At 46.7% G+C, this 19822-nt stretch overlaps 1 protein-coding gene across 1 annotated transcript in view; it reads right to left on the bottom strand.

Moving 5' to 3' along the window:
- The window catches only part of LOC141154783 (traf2 and NCK-interacting protein kinase-like), a 329519-nt gene that overhangs the window by 89259 nt on the left and 220438 nt on the right, over positions 1–19822 (bottom strand). Inside the window, exons 20-21 of the mRNA XM_073641189.1 lie at positions 18705–18848; positions 12001–12135 (exon numbers count right to left, since the gene is read on the bottom strand). Coding sequence (XP_073497290.1) covers positions 12001–12135; positions 18705–18848 — 279 coding nt within the window. The remainder of the gene's footprint in view (positions 1–12000; positions 12136–18704; positions 18849–19822) is intronic.

Genomic DNA, 19822 nt, shown 5'->3' with positions numbered 1-19822 from the left:
GCTGAGAGCAGCGAACACGCCGCGCGTCTGCTGCTGAGTTCTGAGGGCCCCGAGTGTGGCCGATGGAGAGGAGAGAGGAGTTGAGGGGGTAGAGGAGCATCATAGGCTCACCCCGAATATAGAAACCAAACACTGGGTCCGCGCCTACAGGGTCCTTTATACCCCGTAGGGACCACTGGCATTCCAGGAGGACTACAAGTCCCTGGCAGACCTGAAGCTAAACGCTTAACAGGATCAGGAACCACAAAGGCCCCAGCATTACCAGGGATAGTGGTTGCCAGCAGAAGGTCCTACTACCGAGCGACAGGTGAAGGAACAGCACGACACAAAAGCTAGGCCCAGTTGCAGGCTGGCCAGGAGCATACAGAGAGGCAGACATGAACCAGGAGGCCTTATACCCGCTCACTGGGGAGAAGTCCTGAAGTGCACCCATCCTACTGAGTACCCTGGACCGTACCTGACATCCGCACCAGTAAAGGTATTGAAGCGAATCCCCTGTCTCTGTCAATTACTCCTGTTGCGCCATCCAGCCTGCACTACAAGTCGCAGCATCACCACCCACCATCAAACTCCACACTGCCCCCGGGGCTCGCTCCACCTGTGGGGAGCAGAAACACCTCAGCTGCCATCCCATCACCCCCCGGAGGTCTGCAGCATAGCTGGCAAAACCTTACCAGGTACCACAGGTGGCGTCACAAACTATTTACTTTATTTTTATCTCTATCCAAGTTACAATCCCCTTTTTGGTTGACCGCCCTGGCCACGGACCGGGCCAGCCACTGTGACATATCCCCCTCCAGCATCCATAGGCCTGGCTGCCGAGTACCCCATTGCCCCGGGGGCACATCAAAAGCCTCATCCTGGCTGTCATACACTTACACTGAGAGCTTGCAACCGTTACCACTGATTTCCAGTCAATCAGAAGTTAAGGTCACAAACTGACGATGTAGGACCAGAATGGCACCAGGAAGAGCTGAAGATGGCAGGGTAGGGAGTATAATGTTAGGTGCATGGATCTTTTGTTCGTAGCACCACTCCATCGCTGATATAAAAATGATGGAGTGGTGCTTTATATAGTGGGAGCTGCTGGTAAGTAAAGCGTAAAAAAAATTGTTAACACGTTTGGAAAATATTTGGTCCAGGTCTATGGATTGAATGGGCAAGTAAAGCTGGTTATATACATATATATATATATATAAATATAAATATAAATATATATATATATACAGTGCCTACAAGTAGTATTCAACCCCCTGCAGATTTAGCTGGTTGACACATGCGGAATTAACTTGGCATTGTGACATTTGCCTGGAAGTGGGAAATGCACTGCAGCAAATTTTTTTTTTTTTTTTTTAAAACGTTAAAAGTTAATTCAGAGTGTCATTTATTATTCAACCCCTCAAACCACAAGAATTCTGTTTGGTGCCCCTAAAGTATTAAGAAGTAGTTCAGGCACCAAGAATAATGAGCTTCACATGTGTGGATTAAAGATCTCTTTTGCCAGCCTTTTCTGACTATTTAAGACCCTCCCCAAACTTGTGAACAGCACTCAGACATGGTCAACATGGGAAAGACAAAGGAGCATTCCAAGCCCATCAGAGACCAGATCGTGCAGGGTCACAAGGCTGGCAAGGGGTACAAAACCCTTTCCAAGGAGTTGGGCCTACCTGTCTCCACTGTTGGGAGCATCATCCGTAAGTGGAAGGCTTATGGAACTACTGTTAGCCTTCCACGGCCTGGACAGCCTTTGAAAGTGTCCTCCCGTGCCGAGGCCAGGCTTGTCCGAAGAGTCAAAGCTAACCCAAGGACAACAAGGAAGGAGCTCCGGGAAGATCTCATGGCAGTGGGGACATTGGTTTCAGTCAATACCATAAGTAACGTACTCCACCGCAATGGTCTCCGTTCCAGACGAGCCCGTAAGGTACCTTTACTTTCAAAGCGTCATGTCAAGGCTCGTCTACAGTTTGCTCATGATCACTTGGAGGACTCTGAGACAGACTGGTTCAAGGTTCTATGGTCTGATGAGACCAAGATTGAGATCTTTGGTGCCAACCACACACGTGACGTTTGGAGACTGGATGGCACTGCATACGACCCCAAGAATACCATCCCTACAGTCAAGCATGGTGGTGGCAGCATCATGCTGTGGGGATGTTTCTCAGCCAAGGGGCCTGGCCATCTGGTCCGCATCCATGGGAAGATGGATAGCACGGCCTACCTGGAGATTTTGGCCAAGAACCTCCGCTCCTCCATCAAGGATCTTAAGATGGGTCGTAATTTCATCTTCCAACAAGACAACGACCCAAAGCACACAGCCAAGAAAACCAAGGCCTGGTTCAAGAGGGAAAAAGTCAAGGTGTTGGAGTGGCCTAGTCAGTCTCCTGACCTTAACCCAATTGAAAACTTGTGGAAGGAGCTCAAGAATAAAGTCCACATGAGACACCCAAAGAACCTAGATAACTTGGAGAAGATCTGCATGGAGGAGTGGGCCAAGATAACTCCACAGACCTGTGCCGGCCTGATCAGGTCTTATAAAAGACGATTATTAGCTGTAATTGCAAACAAGGGTTATTCCACAAAATATTAAACATAGGGGTTGTATAATAATTGACCCACACTTTAATGTTTAAAATTTATTAAAATTCAACTGAGCAACATCACTTTTTGGTTTGTAAGATTTATGCTTCTGTTCATAAATCCTACTCTCATTTGCAGTTTGAAGGCTCTAACTTATTTGCATCTTATCAAACCAGCTAAATCTGCAGGGGGTTGAGTACTACTTGTAGGCACTGTATATATATATCAGATAGCTGTCAGACAAACACTCTTTTCTCTGGAAACACGATTCAGTCATGAAAATTCATCATGTCCAATCCATTTCCTGGAAGTCATCTGTCGGGGGAGATTTGGGACACCATCAGAGTTACACATTAGATGGTCAACGGGTCTGCTGAAACTTGTAGGTTTGATTGACATTAGTCTTATATGCATGGCTAGCTTAAGTTTTTGCAATGAAGAAATGAGTCATATTCCATTTACATGTTAAGTTACTAGTAATTGACTTGGGCTTTGCAGATACGCAAATTAACATTATATAACTGGTATTTAATTATGTTGGTAACATTGTCTTAAATCCTCCGATAGCTACCTCCAGGACTGTGAGGAGTCTACACCTATGACCTTTCATGGACATTAGGAACCCTTCTTCAGGGTCTTAGCTGAGGGACAAGTTGAAACCAGACTGGTAGCAGGTGGGATTGAAAAGGGCTGTCATGGAGTCATCCCCAGTCATAGAGATGTCATGGAGGTAACCAGATACCCCATTACTGGAACTTCATTGGGATCCATCTCAATGAGTGAGAATAGAGAGTTGCTCTATAATAGAGGTTTTGTTCTTGGTCCTGAAGCCATGCTTGTATTGCATGGACAGCGAATCAGCTGAACGCTGCAGGTTCAGCGCCTGGCTAACTGCACCTTCCCACTACAAAAATTGCTTTCTGATGAGACAATACCTATATTTGAGCCAATAAAAATGCCCAAGGTTTTCAAAAATTGATTTAGAATTTTTACACCCCATGCTAATTTCTTTTACAGCAGCTGCAGACGTGGGAAGATGACTTTTAAGTATCAAGTAATGAAATTCAATTACGCCTAATAAACCAGAATTAAGCAATGCATTGGTCCGGAGTGGTCTGAATTACTGGTTTGAGTAATATGCCAGTATCACCTCAGATGCCTTGTACAGTGGTAAACAATTTAATGGCATCTGAATTTATTATGAAAATTAGAAAATGATCTAGTAATTTCATTTATTTGCAAAAAAAAAAAAAAGTTTATTTCTGCCTATTAAGCAATGCACATTATTATCACTTCCTGAATTGTTTTCTTACACTAATTTAATGCAATCAACTGTAAATGATCTGCAGCCCCCATGCTATTTATATTGTAATCAGACATTTCCTGGAATTACTTGGATTCAAAATTTGGGAGCACCTTCACTCGGAAACTGTTCTGCCGCACAAATGCAAATGACCAGGTTTTCTTTTTATTGTGCTGAGAGGTGAACATCTGCTTTAGAAATGTAACAAAACACTATTATTCTGTTTACCTTTCGTTCTATCTCATTTTATATTCTATTCAAGCTTTAAAATGGAGAAATCACATTTTTATTCTGAAGTGTTAGGCAGTAACATTCCGTTCCTTGGATTTGTGGAGAAAAATGGTCCATTATAATCTAAAAACTTGCTATTTTCTTAGAGAGCGGTTTGTATCAGCATACAGTAGTTTCAGGAGTTCCTCCAGGTGGACCGCTGCAGACAAGATGAACCATCACTACAAGACCTGGCCTACATGATAATATAACACTCGAACTGTAGCATGAGATATATTCCTGATTTTACTACACCTTTCATGCAGGGAAAAACCCATGTCTGCCAATCTGGGTCTCACGGGTCAACGTTAGAACTCTTCAAAGTATTGGAAATCTAGAAGTTCAGCTTTTGTTGTTTCTGATTCACAATAGCAATCATATTGGGCAAAAATAATCAAAGTTTTGTTTTATTACTCCACGTTATCAGGAAATCAAGGACAGGTTATAGAAAGTACACAACACAATAAATATGTGCACTGGACCCTCTGACACCTTGGGGCCTTAGGGGGCTTTAGCTAGGGCCATTTTCTACGTCTTATACTGTATATCTATGTATCTATGTTTTTATCTATCTAAAATGTACTTACACACCTTTTAAATTACCATTTAAAGAAGCACTCCTCCTCCTCCCCCATCAAATTTTTTATCCTGTGAATATATTGCAGTCATCATATTATATAGCACTGTGTACTTACAATTGCTCATTTTGCCATTCTACCCAGATAATTTTTCTCTTTTCCCTTTAGGCCTATGACATTACATGATTAAACACAGACTAGCTGAATCCTTCTAAGCTCTATGTAGAAACAGGAGGTCAATTTTCCCTGTATGAGTCATGAGTCACTGCAAAAGTCCCTGGCAGGGGGGAGGAGGGAGCAGCTGGGTCAGGATTTGAATAGGGGGGGATGATAAATGCCGGGACAAGAGACTTCCTGTTTCTACATAGAGCAGAGAAAAGAGAAGAATTAGCTGGGTAGAAAAGCAAAATGAGCAATTGTAAGTACACAGTGCTATATAATATGATGAATGCAATATTTTAAGAGGATAACAACTTTGATGGGATTAGTGCTTCTTTAAGTAGGCATTTATGAACTAATAACCATCTGACGCGCCCCCTGGGCCATGTTGTTAGGGATACCCAGAGCCGGATCAGATGGGGGTTGTAGTCTCCGAGTGGCTGTGACCCGGTCCGTGCCCAGGGTGTCAAACTCAGTGTGCGGCAGTCCTTGTAGATGTTTTAGTGTCGACTACGCCACCCGTTGATTTGCGGTCAAAAGGCCGCCGCTGCAGGATGGTCCGCTGAGGCTGGTGGTGTGTGTGCAGCTGTGGTAGTATAACCCCCAACGGGAGGGGTATAGCCTCAGGGGGTCAGACGTGGAGGATGGTGGTTGTGAAGGTGCAGCAAGGAGACTCAGAGGCATAAAATGCAGTTCCAGGGTTTTACTTACTGGTGTTGCTCGGGTCACTGTGTACAGCAGTGACCACCCAAGCCGTGCTGCGTCCACCAGGTCCTGGACTCGGTCAACTCCCGGGCAATTCCGGAGCGTGGTCCTGAGCTCCTTTCTGACTCTCCCTTCCTCTGGCCGTTCCCACCAGGGATCCACTTTTGGCCGGCTCCCTCGGGTCTCGTGGTGGTCAAGCCTCCTCTGGGCTCCCTGACCCTATGCTTGGTATGCCTTTCTAGTGGATTTGGTGAGGGTCGTGGCAGATCCTGCCCACGACCTCCGGTTCCTGGCTAAGGTGTGCTGTAGCCTCCGCCAGCTTGGGATCCGGTGCCCTTTTGCCGACCCTTCACCCTTTTGTCCTTATTCTGGGATCTTGGGGTCCCCTCTCGTCCTGCGCCTCTGGGTCCCTCTTCCTTCTCCTCTGCTCTGCTTCTCAGGCTCTCAGACAGACTGTCTGACTGACTCACAGGCTGACTACTCACTGACGACTGACCCTGATCTAAGATGGTGCCCACCTTATATACTCCCTCTATGTGTGAGCTCAGGTGACCAGCACCCAATGAGCTCCTAGCTTTACCCAGGCTGCGCCCCCTATCTGCCCCTACACTACTGGGATGTTCCACCCCCCTCCCACTCCAGCCAGGGACAGACGCTGTCGTACCTGCACATTTACTTGGTGGGAGTACCGTTGTTCTGTCCCCCGGAAATGGGATGTATGTAGTGCATGCAGCCTACTAGCTCAGTTCCATACTCCATCCTTACCCGGGAGTGGAATACCACACCTCTGGGTTGAGGTGCAATACCCCTGTAGCAACCGAATCCTCAGGGTGCTACATTCCCCCCTGGTAAATCACAGCACGTCCTCGGGCTGTTAAAAGAATAAACATCCAAAAACATACAATTTTTTTATTTTTTTTTCCAAAACATATAAAACATTATATATATCATAAAACTTTTCATATTAAACATTCTTGTTCCTCCGGCCACGGTGCAAATTGTGGCCGGGTAAGTGCCACAGTCTCTTCTGGAAGAAAAACAGTTTCCTATAAAACCGGTAAGGGGCGCCTTAGAAAGCGCAACTATGTACAAGGGGAATATGGCCGCTCTCAGTCCTCGGCCAGTGGGGAACAGGAATGGCTGTTCACAGTCCTCAGCCTGTTGGGGGATAGGGACACACTGGTACAGTTCACTGGTCCCAACGGGGACTATATTTTAAACTATTAACTGTTCTTGTACCCTGATGGGTAACTATTTTACAGTTTCACGATACCGTACTCTAATGACGGCGTCCTCCTGTTCCTTCTCGCGGACAAACTTCAGACCCGTCCGGGTCCTCTTGCTCCTCCTCACACCGCAGCTCCTCCTCCGTCAGCCGGTGTACATGAAGGGCGTACGGTCCTTTGGCACATTTGTGCCGGGTGAATGTGACCTCGTCCCCTACATATAGGTCACGTCCTCTGTGTCCCTCCGGCAGATGACTTTCAACGTCTCTGCGGGTGACAAAGACGTCGCCGGGGGTCTGATGATCCCTGATGAAACCCCAACCGTGCTGCAGTTGGAATTTAATCACAGTCCCGGTGGCACGGGGACAATGAGCTGCACGGGGGTTCCTCCGGGTCCGGCTCTTCTGTTCAGCGCTCTGTATTTGCAGCCGCTGCTCACGGACCCGCCTCTCTCTCCTTTCCCTGTCAAAGACCTCCAGCTGCTGCCGGCAGCACTCTGCACGCTGGGCTGCGGCCGCCCGTGTTTCTTGGGTGAACCCCATGAGGTCTCCTCCAGTGGGGTCCCACTCAAACTGCGCCTCCTCCAACGAGAGCGGGGTCATCTTGACAGGCGCCGGAGGCGGTATCAGGGGCTCATCCAGGGGTCTTTCTTTCCGGAGTCAGGGATGGTGGTACTCCGGTGGCCACACAAAGGGCTGCCCATCCGGGCAAGTGTGCTGGGCAAACAAGTCTTCACCCAGGTGTGGCGCTGTGGATGTTGAGGGCGCGGAGGTGGTAGCGGCGCCCAGGTTTACCAGGCCTTGCGACCAGGCTTGGGGCACCCTGAAGGTGAAGGGCACCGTGAAGACGGCGGCGCCCGGGTGTTCCTGGCCTTGCGACCAGGCCGGTGGCTCGGCAGAGGTAGAGGGCGCTGTTGGTACTGCGGCGCCTGGGGGCACTCGGCCTTGCGACCAGGCCGGTGGCGTCTCCTGCTTGGCCGCGCTCTGGATTGAGGCGCGTGACGTAGCAGGGGGCGTGGCCGCGGCTCCGGCCGCTTGAGGCCTAGCTTGGAGTGATGACGCAGCGGCTACGGGAATGGTGAGTGGGGCTTCGGGCTCTGCGACGGGGAGCTGGGGCAGGTTTACGGCTTCTGGGCACGGGATGCTGTCGTCCCCATTACCTGCCTTCATCTCTTCAGCTCCCTCCGCGGCGCCGTCTCCGGCCGTCGTCCCTCCTTCGCCGTCCTCAGAGGTGGACTTGCTCCTCGCTGCGGGTGGCATGCTTCGCTGGCGGGCTCCAGCCTGCTGGGCCATCTCTCGAGTCCACTCCGCCAGTGTTTCCTGCTGCACCCGGGCCATCCTTCGTGCTAGGCCCTCCAGTGCGGTCTGTGCACGCTCCCGATCTCCGGGGAGCTGCGCCAGGATCTCCAGCAGGCCTTCTGGAGTGGCGACCTGCAACAGGCTCCTGACCACTGGGTCGGTGCTGCCTGACTCTCCCTCCATCTCCGGGTGTGTTCTCTCTGGACTCTCCTCCAGACTCCTCCAAGCTGCTCCCATCTTCTTTCTTTTGTTCTGTCTACGCCCATACTGAGGGCGGTCCTGGGGCAACTTTGTGATTGCCAGTTCCAGGGGCAGTTCTCTCACACTGATGGACATATCAATCATCACAGTCTCTGCTGGTGGGGGCGGTTTCCACTTTTGGCGCCATTTTCTGTCCTGGCCCACGATGGGAGGTGTCCTCTTGCCATCCTTTGGCACGCCCATAATGGCGTCCGCTCTGCCAAGGCGGGAAATCTTCTCTGATGGCGGGAATCGCTTCCCAGTGGCGGGAAACTCTGTGGATGGCGGGAAAAGACTGCAGATGACGGGCAAATGGCGGGAACTGATCCGAGATGGCGTCCGATGGCGGGGACCCTCTGGAATTGGCGGGAGACTTCTTTTTGAGGTAAATGCGAACTTTTCTTCAGGCACGCAGTACCCGGTTGTTGCGGGCACGTGATCCTGCCGACTACGCCAAAGTTGACGCGCCCCCTGGGCCATGTTGTTAGGGATACCCGGAGCCGGATCAGATGGGGGTTGTAGTCTCCGAGTGGCTGTGACCCGGTCCGTGCCCAGGGTGTCAAACTCAGTGTGCGGCAGTCCTTGTAGATGTTTTAGTGTCGACTACGCCACCCGTTGATTTGCGGTCAAAAGGCCGCCGCTGCAGGATGGTCCGCTGAGGCTGGTGGTGTGTGTGCAGCTGTGGTAGTATAACCCCCAACGGGAGGGGTATAGCCTCAGGGGGTCAGACGTGGAGGATGGTGGTTGTGAAGGTGCAGCAAGGAGACTCAGAGGCATAAAATGCAGTTCCAGGGTTTTACTTACTGGTGTTGCTCGGGTCACTGTGTACAGCAGTGACCACCCAAGCCGTGCTGCGTCCACCAGGTCCTGGACTCGGTCAACTCCCGGGCAATTCCGGAGCGTGGTCCTGAGCTCCTTTCTGACTCTCCCTTCCTCTGGCCGTTCCCACCAGGGATCCACTTTTGGCCGGCTCCCTCGGGTCTCGTGGTGGTCAAGCCTCCTCTGGGCTCCCTGACCCTATGCTTGGTATGCCTTTCTAGTGGATTTGGTGAGGGTCGTGGCAGATCCTGCCCACGACCTCCGGTTCCTGGCTAAGGTGTGCTGTAGCCTCCGCCAGCTTGGGATCCGGTGCCCTTTTGCCGACCCTTCACCCTTTTGTCCTTATTCTGGGATCTTGGGGTCCCCTCTCGTCCTGCGCCTCTGGGTCCCTCTTCCTTCTCCTCTGCTCTGCTTCTCAGGCTCTCAGACAGACTGTCTGACTGACTCACAGGCTGACTACTCACTGACGACTGACCCTGATCTAAGATGGTGCCCACCTTATATACTCCCTCTATGTGTGAGCTCAGGTGACCAGCACCCAATGAGCTCCTAGCTTTACCCAGGCTGCTCCCCCTATCTGCCCCTACACTACTGGGATGTTCCACCCCCCTCCCACTCCAGCCAGGGACAGACGCTGTCGTACCTGCACATTTACTTGGTGGGAGTACCGTTGTTCTGTCCCCCGGAAATGGGATGTATGTAGTGCATGCAGCCTACTAGCTCAGTTCCATACTCCATCCTTACCCGGGAGTGGAATACCACACCTCTGGGTTGAGGTGCAATACCCCTGTAGCAACCGAATCCTCAGGGTGCTACACATCCCCACCACCGAAGAAAACAGATATCCCCTCATGACTGTTCAGCTCTCTTTTAAAGCCTTATGGAGTCACATGCTTGATCGCTTTAGACATTAGTGAGGGGGTCACATGCAGTCCATGTTCTAGAGTTTGGCTGAAGTGTTTTGCTTGGGGCTTTCCACCAACCTTAATCTTGTAAGGTTAATAAGTATAGTCTAATTTAAGTTATCTGATGTGGATGATACACATAATTATAGATAAAAATGAGGTTCAGTTTTATGTTTTGAAGAATATATGATTCAGAGCATTATTGTATGTCAGGTATTTTGCAATTAGGGTTGCAGTCAATTCATTAAGGCTCTGACTGGGTGATTGAAATGGCACATTTTAAATACATTTCACTGATGTATAATTATTTAAGGCCCCCATACATATTAGACTAAAGTCATCTCAACACGTCGATATCTGCAGGATCGGCCTACAATCTAATGTGTGTTCGGACCTCCACATTCTCCCTGATGATGTCTGGGATGAGAAGGATCCAAGCAATGGAGTGGGAAAAGGTCCACTCTCCAACATGGATCCTCCAGGTGCATGGAGCTCCGTCCTGATCACGTGTGTGCATACGTAAGAAAAGAGTTCCAGCTCCAGGGTAAAGTTCCAGAATGCTTTATTTAGTAAATGCTAAAATAGCATTGCACTAGGCTTGTAACAACAAGAAAAGAGAGCGACGCGTTTCAACCACAATTGCGGTCTTTATCTGAGCTCTCTTTTCTGGTTGTTACAAGCCTAGTGCCATGCTATTTTAGCATTTATTAAATAAAGAATTTTTCAATTTAACCCTGGAGCTGAAACCCAACTTTTTTCTTAGAAGGACTCAGCCTTTTGAATTTCAATGATTGATCCTCTTGTATCTGGAGACAAACTGATGCCACAGGGGCCGGACTGTGGCTCTCTCATAGCATAGGAGTGCTTAGGTCAGCTGATTGTTCCTGTGTCTGTTGAACTCTCACTTTTAGGTTTCGCTCACATGAGCGTAGATTTTCTCATCCGAGAAAATTGAATAGATTATTGTAATGACACTCATATCAAACTCTGATCCGAGCTTGATCGTACTGTCAGCTTAGTCTGATCCGATTCTCTCGGAGCACACTGTTAGGAGAAGATGGAAAACTAAATTTCTCCATCTTCTCCATTCTGTGAGACCGGGGAAATCAGACTGCACTCATATGTCATCCGAGTGCAGTCCAGTGATTTCTACGCACCCATAGTCTGGCATGGCTGCGTGCCACCTGATTTGCGTTGCAAATTTTTTTTTCTCATGCCGAATAGGTATGAGAAAAAAAATCAAAACGCTGATCAACACTGCCCCATAGAATAATATTGGTCCGAGTGGTATCCGAAAAAACATTGGATAGCACTCATCTGATATATACACTCATGTGAACAAACCCTTAAAGTCTTAGTCACTTGCTTGACTTTCTGTGGGAGAGATAGCAGTCAGCCAAATGATCATTCAAGCTGACAGCTATCTAATGTGTAGTTTACTGGTTTCAAATGGGAATCTGTCACCAGGCGTTTGTCAACTAATATGAGATCTAGACCTTGGTTCCAGCGATGTATCACTTACTGGGCTGCTTGCTGTAGTTTTGATAAAATTACTGTTTTATCAGCAGCAGATTATGTCAAGAGGACTTGTAAACCAGTTGCCATGTAGTCCTCCATATTCATGAGCTCTGTATAACCCCGCACCCACTACTGATTGGCAGATTTCTGCCTATGCACAGTGTACGCAGAAAGCTGCCAAACAGCAGTGTGGGCAGGGTTATACCGTGCTCAGCATTCAGAGATATGGTAGATCTTCAGCAAATAAAACAGGGATTTATCAAAACTGCAGCAGGCAGCCATGTAAGCGATACATCACAGAAATCAGGATCTGTGCCCCTATATTATGCTGCTCTCTGATGGGGTAGCAAAAGCCTGGTGACAGATGCTGTTTAAGAGAATAAATATGATATAAGCACTTACCAACTTTGTAGTGTACACAACCCTCCAGGTCACCAACAGAGACCCAGCCTTGTTTTTTCTCCACCTCCGGATCATTCCGTAGGATTTTATTTCTCAACCATGATAAGTAATATACTCGCAGTTTGTTCTTCTTGCCTTTAAGTTGCACAAAGAGATAAATATATTAGTTTTTGTGTAAAAAAGATACTATGTATAATATATGGTATAAGGAGTTTGAGTGACTCATTTTCATTGAAAGTTTTATCTTCGCCCCGTTTGGTTCAAAGTTTGCTTCTAGGCTTACTGGACTGACTGTACTGTATGGATGACTATGGTGGGGAATGGTGAATTGTAGATTAGTTCAAGTAGTGATATCTGTGAATGTAAGCGGTTCACTTACACTGATGAAGCCAAGGACGGTACTCTCTGTAATGGGGTTATACCTAAATTATCAACAGCCCTCTGCATACTGGTAAATCTACACTTTAAGGCTAGGGTCACACGAGAATCAGGACAATCATGCAAATCACACTCTGATCCAACTCTGATCAGACAGTGAGCACAGTGTGATTCAATTCATCATGAGCTTTGAAGAGCAGGGCTCAAGATGGGGACGATGGTGAGTGGCCACACAGAGAAGAAATCTGGTTGCTCATATAGTGGCCTTGGGGTGGAGAGATAAATTAAGCATGGTGATCTAAAGATAGGATGATACTGCCAGTCAGAGGGGGATGCTTGAAGATGGATGTGACAATGTGGTGGGAGAGTGCTTGATGTACGAATACTGAATAGGGGCTAGGTGCATACCCATGGATGTATGTACTGTCACGCACAGTTTAGGAAAGACAAAGTGCAACACAAAGGGATGAGGGGAAAGAAGCCGAGACACTAAGGAAAGAGAGGGTGGAGACCTCCTAGGCTGATCTGATATCACCCTGTCTTCGTTACCATCCCTATATTGGTGTTATGTTCTGCTACCAGAGCTAAGGAAAGAGAGGAGATCTGTCCCTACGATAGAACTCAGCTGAATCCCTACGATGTAACAGGGAACCTGATCCTGCGATCAGACCTGCTAAAGTCCTAAGCTAGTCTGTACGGAGACCTATAGATGTGGGGAAGGAATCCCTACAAGTACTAAAGACTGGGAGGAAAATGGGACACCTCCTAACAGAAATAGTAGCAGACAGACGAACAAACAAAATATATAGAACATAGAGGTCCGTAGACCAAGCAAACTAACAGAGTTAGATACAGAGCACAGGCTAGCTAGAAAGTAGTTATACAATGAAGTCCAGCAAAGCCAGAAGGGCGGAGCAGGATTAAATAGGCCAACAAGGTCATGTGACCAGCAAAGGAAAAAACCTAAGAGCAAGGTTCTAACAGTACCCCCCCTTCTAAGAGGATCCTCCGGATCCCCTAGGACCAGGCTTATCAGGAAATCTCCTGTGAAACGCTCTGATAAGTCTGGACGCGGAAACATCATCTGACCTCACCCAAGAGTTATCCTCGGGTCCGAAACCTTTCCAGGCCACAAGATACTGCAAACTACCTCTATACCGTCTAGAGTTAAGGATGCGAGAAATTTCATATTCCCCGTCCTCCACCACCGGAGGAACAGAGGCAGAGGCGTCCTCATCCGACACAACAGCTTTTTTTAACAGAGAGACATGAAATACCGGATTAATTCTCCAGGAGGTAGGAACCTCCAACCTAACAGCAGATTGGTTGACAACCTGAAGCACCTTAAAGGGCCCTACAAACTTGGGACCCAATTTCTTAGAAGGAATCCTCAACCGCAGATTCCTAGAGGACAACCAAACCATGTCACCAACAGCGAACAAAACCTCCTGTCGTTTCCTATCAAAGTAGTCTTTAGATTTTCTGTTGGCCTCCTGAAGATTACCACGCACATCCGTCCAAACTCTCTCCAAATCACCGGAAAAATTCTCCTTCTCAGGCACGGCAGATCCCAACTTGGAGAACGACCCAAACGACGGATGTCTCCCAGAACAACAAAAAAAAGGAGAACAACCAGCAGAAGAAGATGTATGATTGTTCAGAGCAAATTCAGCAAGTGGCAGAAACTCAGACCACCCCTCTTGATTGTCTGCCACAAAACAACGCAAGAACTGCTCAACATCCTGGTTTTTCCTTTCTGTCTGGCCATTAGATTCCGGATGATATCCGGACGAGAACGACAAATGAACTCCCAACCTGTCACAAAAGGCACACCAAAAACGAGCCACGAACTGAGGACCCCTATCAGAAACAATGTCAGTAGGAACGCCATGAAGTCTGACAATTTCCTTGACAAAGGCCTTAGCGAGAGTTTTAGCGCAGGGCAGTTTGACGAAGGGAACCAAGTGACACATCTTGCTAAAACGGTCCACGACCACCCAGATGACAGTAAAACCCTCAGAGGGGGGAAGGTCAGTTATAAAGTGCATAGCCAAATGTGTCCAAGGAGCACTGGGAACCTCCAAAGGACAAAGCAACCCCGCAGCAGGAGTATGTGAGGACTTAGATCTAGCACATATAGTACATTGACGCACCCACTTAATGACTTCCTTCTGCCATCCAGGCCACCAAAAACTGTGACCCACCAGTCTCTTGGTCTCAGAGATTCCGGGATGACCTGCCAAGCGAGATTCGTGACACTCAACAAACAAATCTCTCCTAAAGGTCCCAGGCACAAACAACCTCCCATGAGGAGTGTTAGATGGGGCATTCTCCTGTGCTTTAAGAATCTCATCTTCCAAAACGGAGTCCAAAGCAGCTATCACAACACCTTCTTGTAAAATGTTCTCCTCTTTCTCAGCACCGACTATGGGAGAAAAACTGCGAGACAAGGCATCCGCCTTAACATTCTTAGTACCAGGGATGTAAGTAACGGAGAAATTAAACCGCGAGAAAAACAGTGCCCACCTAGCCTGACGGGCATTCAGGCGCTTGGCAGCATCAAAATAAATCTGATTTTTATGATCCGTAAGAACCTGAACGGGAAATTCCGCACCTTCCAAGAAGTGGCGCCAGTGTTCAAATGCGAGTTTAATAGCCAATAATTCCCGATTACCAATATCGTAATTCAGTTCAGTCTCCGAAAATTTTTTTGAAAAAAAGGCACAGGGATGTAATCCATCCCCGTTATCCTGAGACAATACTGCGCCAACCCCCACAGAGGAAGCATCAACCTCAACCAAAAACGGCTTAGTCACATCAGGCTGCATAAGGATGGGAGCAGAGGTGAACCTCTCCTTGAGATACACAAAAGCTTCAATGGCCTCAGAAGACCACTGAAGCGCATCAGCACCTTTCCTGGTGAGATCGGTCAGAGGTTTGACAATACTAGAAAAATTTTTTATGAATTTTCTGTAATAATTGGCGAAACCTAAAAACCTCTGTATCGATTTCAAACCAATAGGCCTAGGCCATTCCTGTACAGCTTGAACTTTAACCGGGTCCATCTCAAAACCTTCGCTGGAGATAATGTAACCCAAAAAACTAATTCTCTGTACAGCGAACTCACATTTCTCCAGCTTAGCAAAAAGCGAATTGTCCATTAACAACTGTAATACCTCACGTACGCTCCGCCAATGAGACTCCAGATCCGGCGAATAAATCAAAATGTCATCCAAATACACAACCACATTTTTGCCGATCAAAGGTCTAAGGATGTCATTAATAAGATTCTGAAAAAATGCAGGAGCATTAGTAAGACCAAAAGGCATAACCAGATTCTCAAAATGACCCACAGGAGTGTTAAAAGCAGTCTTCCATTCGTCACCCTCCTTCATGCGCAACAGATTGTATGCCCCCTTAAGGTCAATTTTAGAGAACCACTTGGCCCCCATTAACTGGTTAAACAGATCAGGAATCAATGGCAGTGGGTAAGGATTGCGTACAGTAATTTTGTTAATCTCACGAAAATCCAGACAAGGACGTAAACCGCCGTCCTTTTTTTTACAAAAAAAAATCCAACCGCCACAGGAGAATTAGAGGGCCTAATGTGACCGGCGGCCAAACTTGTCTGTATGTATTCCTCCAAAGCTTTCCTCTCAGGAATAGTAAGGTTAAATAAACGACTTTTAGGAAGAGTCGCTCCAGGGACAAATTCAATAGAACAATCATAGTCTCTATGGGGAGGCAAAACCTGCGATTCCTTCTCAGAAAAAACTCTCCAAAAATCCTGAATAGGAACAGGCAATTCTCCCCTATCCAAAGCTGCAATACGCCCGTTACAACACTTGTCATAACATTTATGGCTCCAGGATTTAATTTCACTGGTAGACCAATCCAGTACAGGATTGTGAAATTTTAACCAGGGTAATCCCAATATTACTGGAGAAGGCAAGTTATTCAAAACTACCAAATCCAATTTCTCATGGTGAACACCATTAATAGTGAGAGGAAATTCACAGACCTTGAGAGTAATATTCTTCAAAGGGGAACCATCCACAGAAACCACAGCAATGGGGGATGATAAAGGTTCGGGTTTTAAATTGAGTCTTTCCAAGAATCCCCCATCAATTACATTCAGAGTAGACCCACAATCAACAAACACCTGAAATTCCATTAATATTTCCTGAGCAATCGTGGAAGCAGCTAAAAATACACCCTTGGAATTTAAACAGGCAATACGGGCATGACTGACCATTTTTTTTTCTTTCTTCATACGAAGCTCACAGCCTTTAATCAAATGACCAGATTTTCCGCAATAGAAACACAAGCCTTCAGAAAATCTGCGATCTTTTTCTTGAGAGCGAGGTGCCACCGATCCAATCTCCATCGGTTCACCACTGTTAGTACACACATTCTCATAACCAGAAACTGACATAGCAGAGGATTTGCTCTCATTAACCCTTGCACGCAGTCTCCTATCCACACGTATAGCTAATTGCATAGCCTGTTGCAAATCTTCAGTTGTAGGATAAGCAATTAGCAGGTCTTTAACCCTTTCATTGAGCCCAGCAAGAAATAGACTTTTCAGAGCAGAATCGTTCCACCCTGTTTGAGTAGACCAACGACGGAAATGAGTACAATATTTTTCCACATTACCTGATCCCTGTTTCAAACGTCTCAACTCAGTCTCCGCTGATGCGACACGGTCAGGATCATCATATAATAGTCCCAAAGCAGAAAAAAAACTATCCACTGTTCTGAAGCATGTATCACTAGGTTGCAAAGAAAAGGCCCACTCCTGAGGCTCTTTGCGCAAAAGTGACATTATGAACCCTATGCGCTGGGATTCATCCCCAGAGGACTTGGGTCTCAAACGAAAATACAATAAGCAAGCATTTTTAAATGAAAAAAATTCTCGGTGTTCACCAAAAAATAAATCCGGCAAACATACCTTAGGCTCCAAGAAATGTGCTCCAGGACAGTTACTCACGTGCTGACGGAGCTCGGCCACCTCCAGAGAGAGTCCCTGCTGGCGATGAGCCAAATCCTGAACCGACACCATGATGGAACAGAAAAATCTTTCCTTAGAGAATTTGCAGGCTGGACTTACTGTTATGTTCTGCTACCAGAGCTAAGGAAAGAGAGGAGATCTGTCCCTACGATAGAACTCAGCTGAATCCCTACGATGTAACAGGGAACCTGATCCTGCGATCAGACCTGCTAAAGTCCTAAGCTAGTCTGTACGGAGACCTATAGATGTGGGGAAGGAATCCCTACAAGTACTAAGGACTGGGAGGAAAATGGGACACCTCCTAACAGAAATAGTAGCAGACAGACGAACAAACAAAATATATAGAACATAGAGGTCCGTAGACCAAGCAAACTAACAGAGTTAGATACAGAGCACAGGCTAGCTAGAAAGTAGTTATACAATGAAGTCCAGCAAAGCCAGAAGGGCGGAGCAGGATTAAATAGGCCAACAAGGTCATGTGACCAGCAAAGGAAAAAACCTAAGAGCAAGGTTCTAACAATTGGTTTCTCACCAATCGCAGATCAGGAACCTAAAACCCTCTAGCTCCCTAGAGCTAGGCCCTGGATAGGGAAGGGGGGGATGAGCACTAGTCACTCACCACTAACAACTAAAGACAGCAAGGGGAGACAGACAAGGGGGAAGTAACTTAGCTTGAGCCGACTTCAGAGAGACTACACACACAGCCTCTTAGCACCAAAGAGGAAGTAAGCAAGCTGCAACAGGTCCAAGCCTTCACAAGGGGTCATGTGAATATCACTGGCACCTCCCTATAGCCAACAGGAAGTATTTAAACACCGAGGCCTGGGTATCAATTAGCTGGAGGGAGGTCGCCTCTGGGTCCTAGAGTGAGACAGATCTAAGAAGGTGTCTGTAATGCCAAACGAAGAGATCTCCTGCAACCAACTGCAGGGCAACTGTCTGTCACATCTGACACACCCGTGACATATACTCAGTGTGATTTCTGTAGGAAATGACATTATACTGATAATGGAGTTCTCGGTATTGCTACCTTTAGGGGGCGGGAGCAGGATGTCACTACTCTGAGGAGGAGGGGGTTATCTTTCAGAGCTAAATATGGCTTTCCAGGCAAGGTAGGTTGGAGACCGCTGTCCTGGAGACTGTAGCACCATGCTAGGACATGCTAGTGATAGTTTTTCAAAGCACAAAAGATTTACACAGTTACTGAAATCTTCAGCTTTGAATACAGAAAAAATAAAAATAAGAAAATTCCAAAGTAATACAATATGTAAAACACAATGTAAATTCCATTATGATGCCTACAACCATCACCTACCGGAAATAGTGATTAGGATATTCAGTCCTTCCAGAACATCCATTTGGTAGAATCGCCTTCGGCTTATAAGTGAATAAACTCTTCCTTGTCCACTTCTATCCAGGAGCCATAGACCATGCTCTGTTCCCACTAATAGGTTCACACCTGTAATAACAGGAGGGGATGGACATGAGACACATCACACAATGTACAGTACTGCACAGCTCACGTGGGCATCATCAATGAGGCGCGTAGATTTGTTCTAGCAGCTAATAGAGTCAATAAGAGGGTGCAATGACAGCAAGATCCTCTATTAGGGTATGTGCACACAGGTTTTTTTCTAGGAATCTTTTAGGGCAGGTCCACAAAAAAAACCTTGAAAAATAACCCAAAATACACTCAAAAGACTCTTATTATACGTTTCTATTGCAAAATGACTTGGTCATATGCTCAGTCTTTTGAGTGTTTTCCTACTGCTTCAGGTTTTGAAAAACATGAGGTGGAAGAAAGAGTTAATGGACTCTCCAAACTAGCCACTGTCCAATCAAAAGGCTGAGAAAAAAATACTCTAAAAGAAAAAAATGTCTGTAAAAAATGTTTGAAAAACTGTTCTAAACCACTTCAAGAAATAAAAACTCTTCAAAAACTCCCCCCAAAAGGAGTGTTTTCTGAAGTGGTTTTCACAAAAAAAATTGTTTTACCGTCTCACAAAAATTCAATGTGCACATACTCTTACGGAGAGAAATTCTCCAGGCTACTTGCAAATTTCTGAACAGAGAGATATTATTTGTTAATGCCATATGACAGCTATTTTATACTATGGACCTAGAAAGTGAGTATATGGTACTAATGTGAGGGAGAGGATTTGAACTCTGTCACGTACTGGAAGTAGCAATTCTAAGTCAAAATTGACCCTTTAACAAGCCTTGCTAGATGAATTGGGAGAAAAGACAAACCAGACACACTATTTGCAGACACACAGGTTTCAGGGTATTTGCTCCTCCTCAGTGCAAAGCAAGAAGTCTGATTTGGCTGGAAGAGATAACGGCAAATAGTGTGTCTGGTTTGGCTTTTACCCTAGTGGCAAGGCTCGTTAAAGGGTCGATATTGACTTTTAGGGTTGCTACATCCAATAGGTG

The sequence above is a fragment of the Phyllobates terribilis genome, unplaced genomic scaffold (genome assembly GCF_046119375.1).
Source record: "Phyllobates terribilis strain yellow unplaced genomic scaffold, ASM4611937v1 Scaffold_7__3_contigs__length_470593459, whole genome shotgun sequence".
In the NCBI taxonomy this organism is placed as follows: domain Eukaryota; kingdom Metazoa; phylum Chordata; class Amphibia; order Anura; family Dendrobatidae; genus Phyllobates; species Phyllobates terribilis.
The sequence above is the reverse complement of the archived record's forward strand: the minus strand, read 5'-3'. Positions and strand labels throughout refer to the sequence as shown.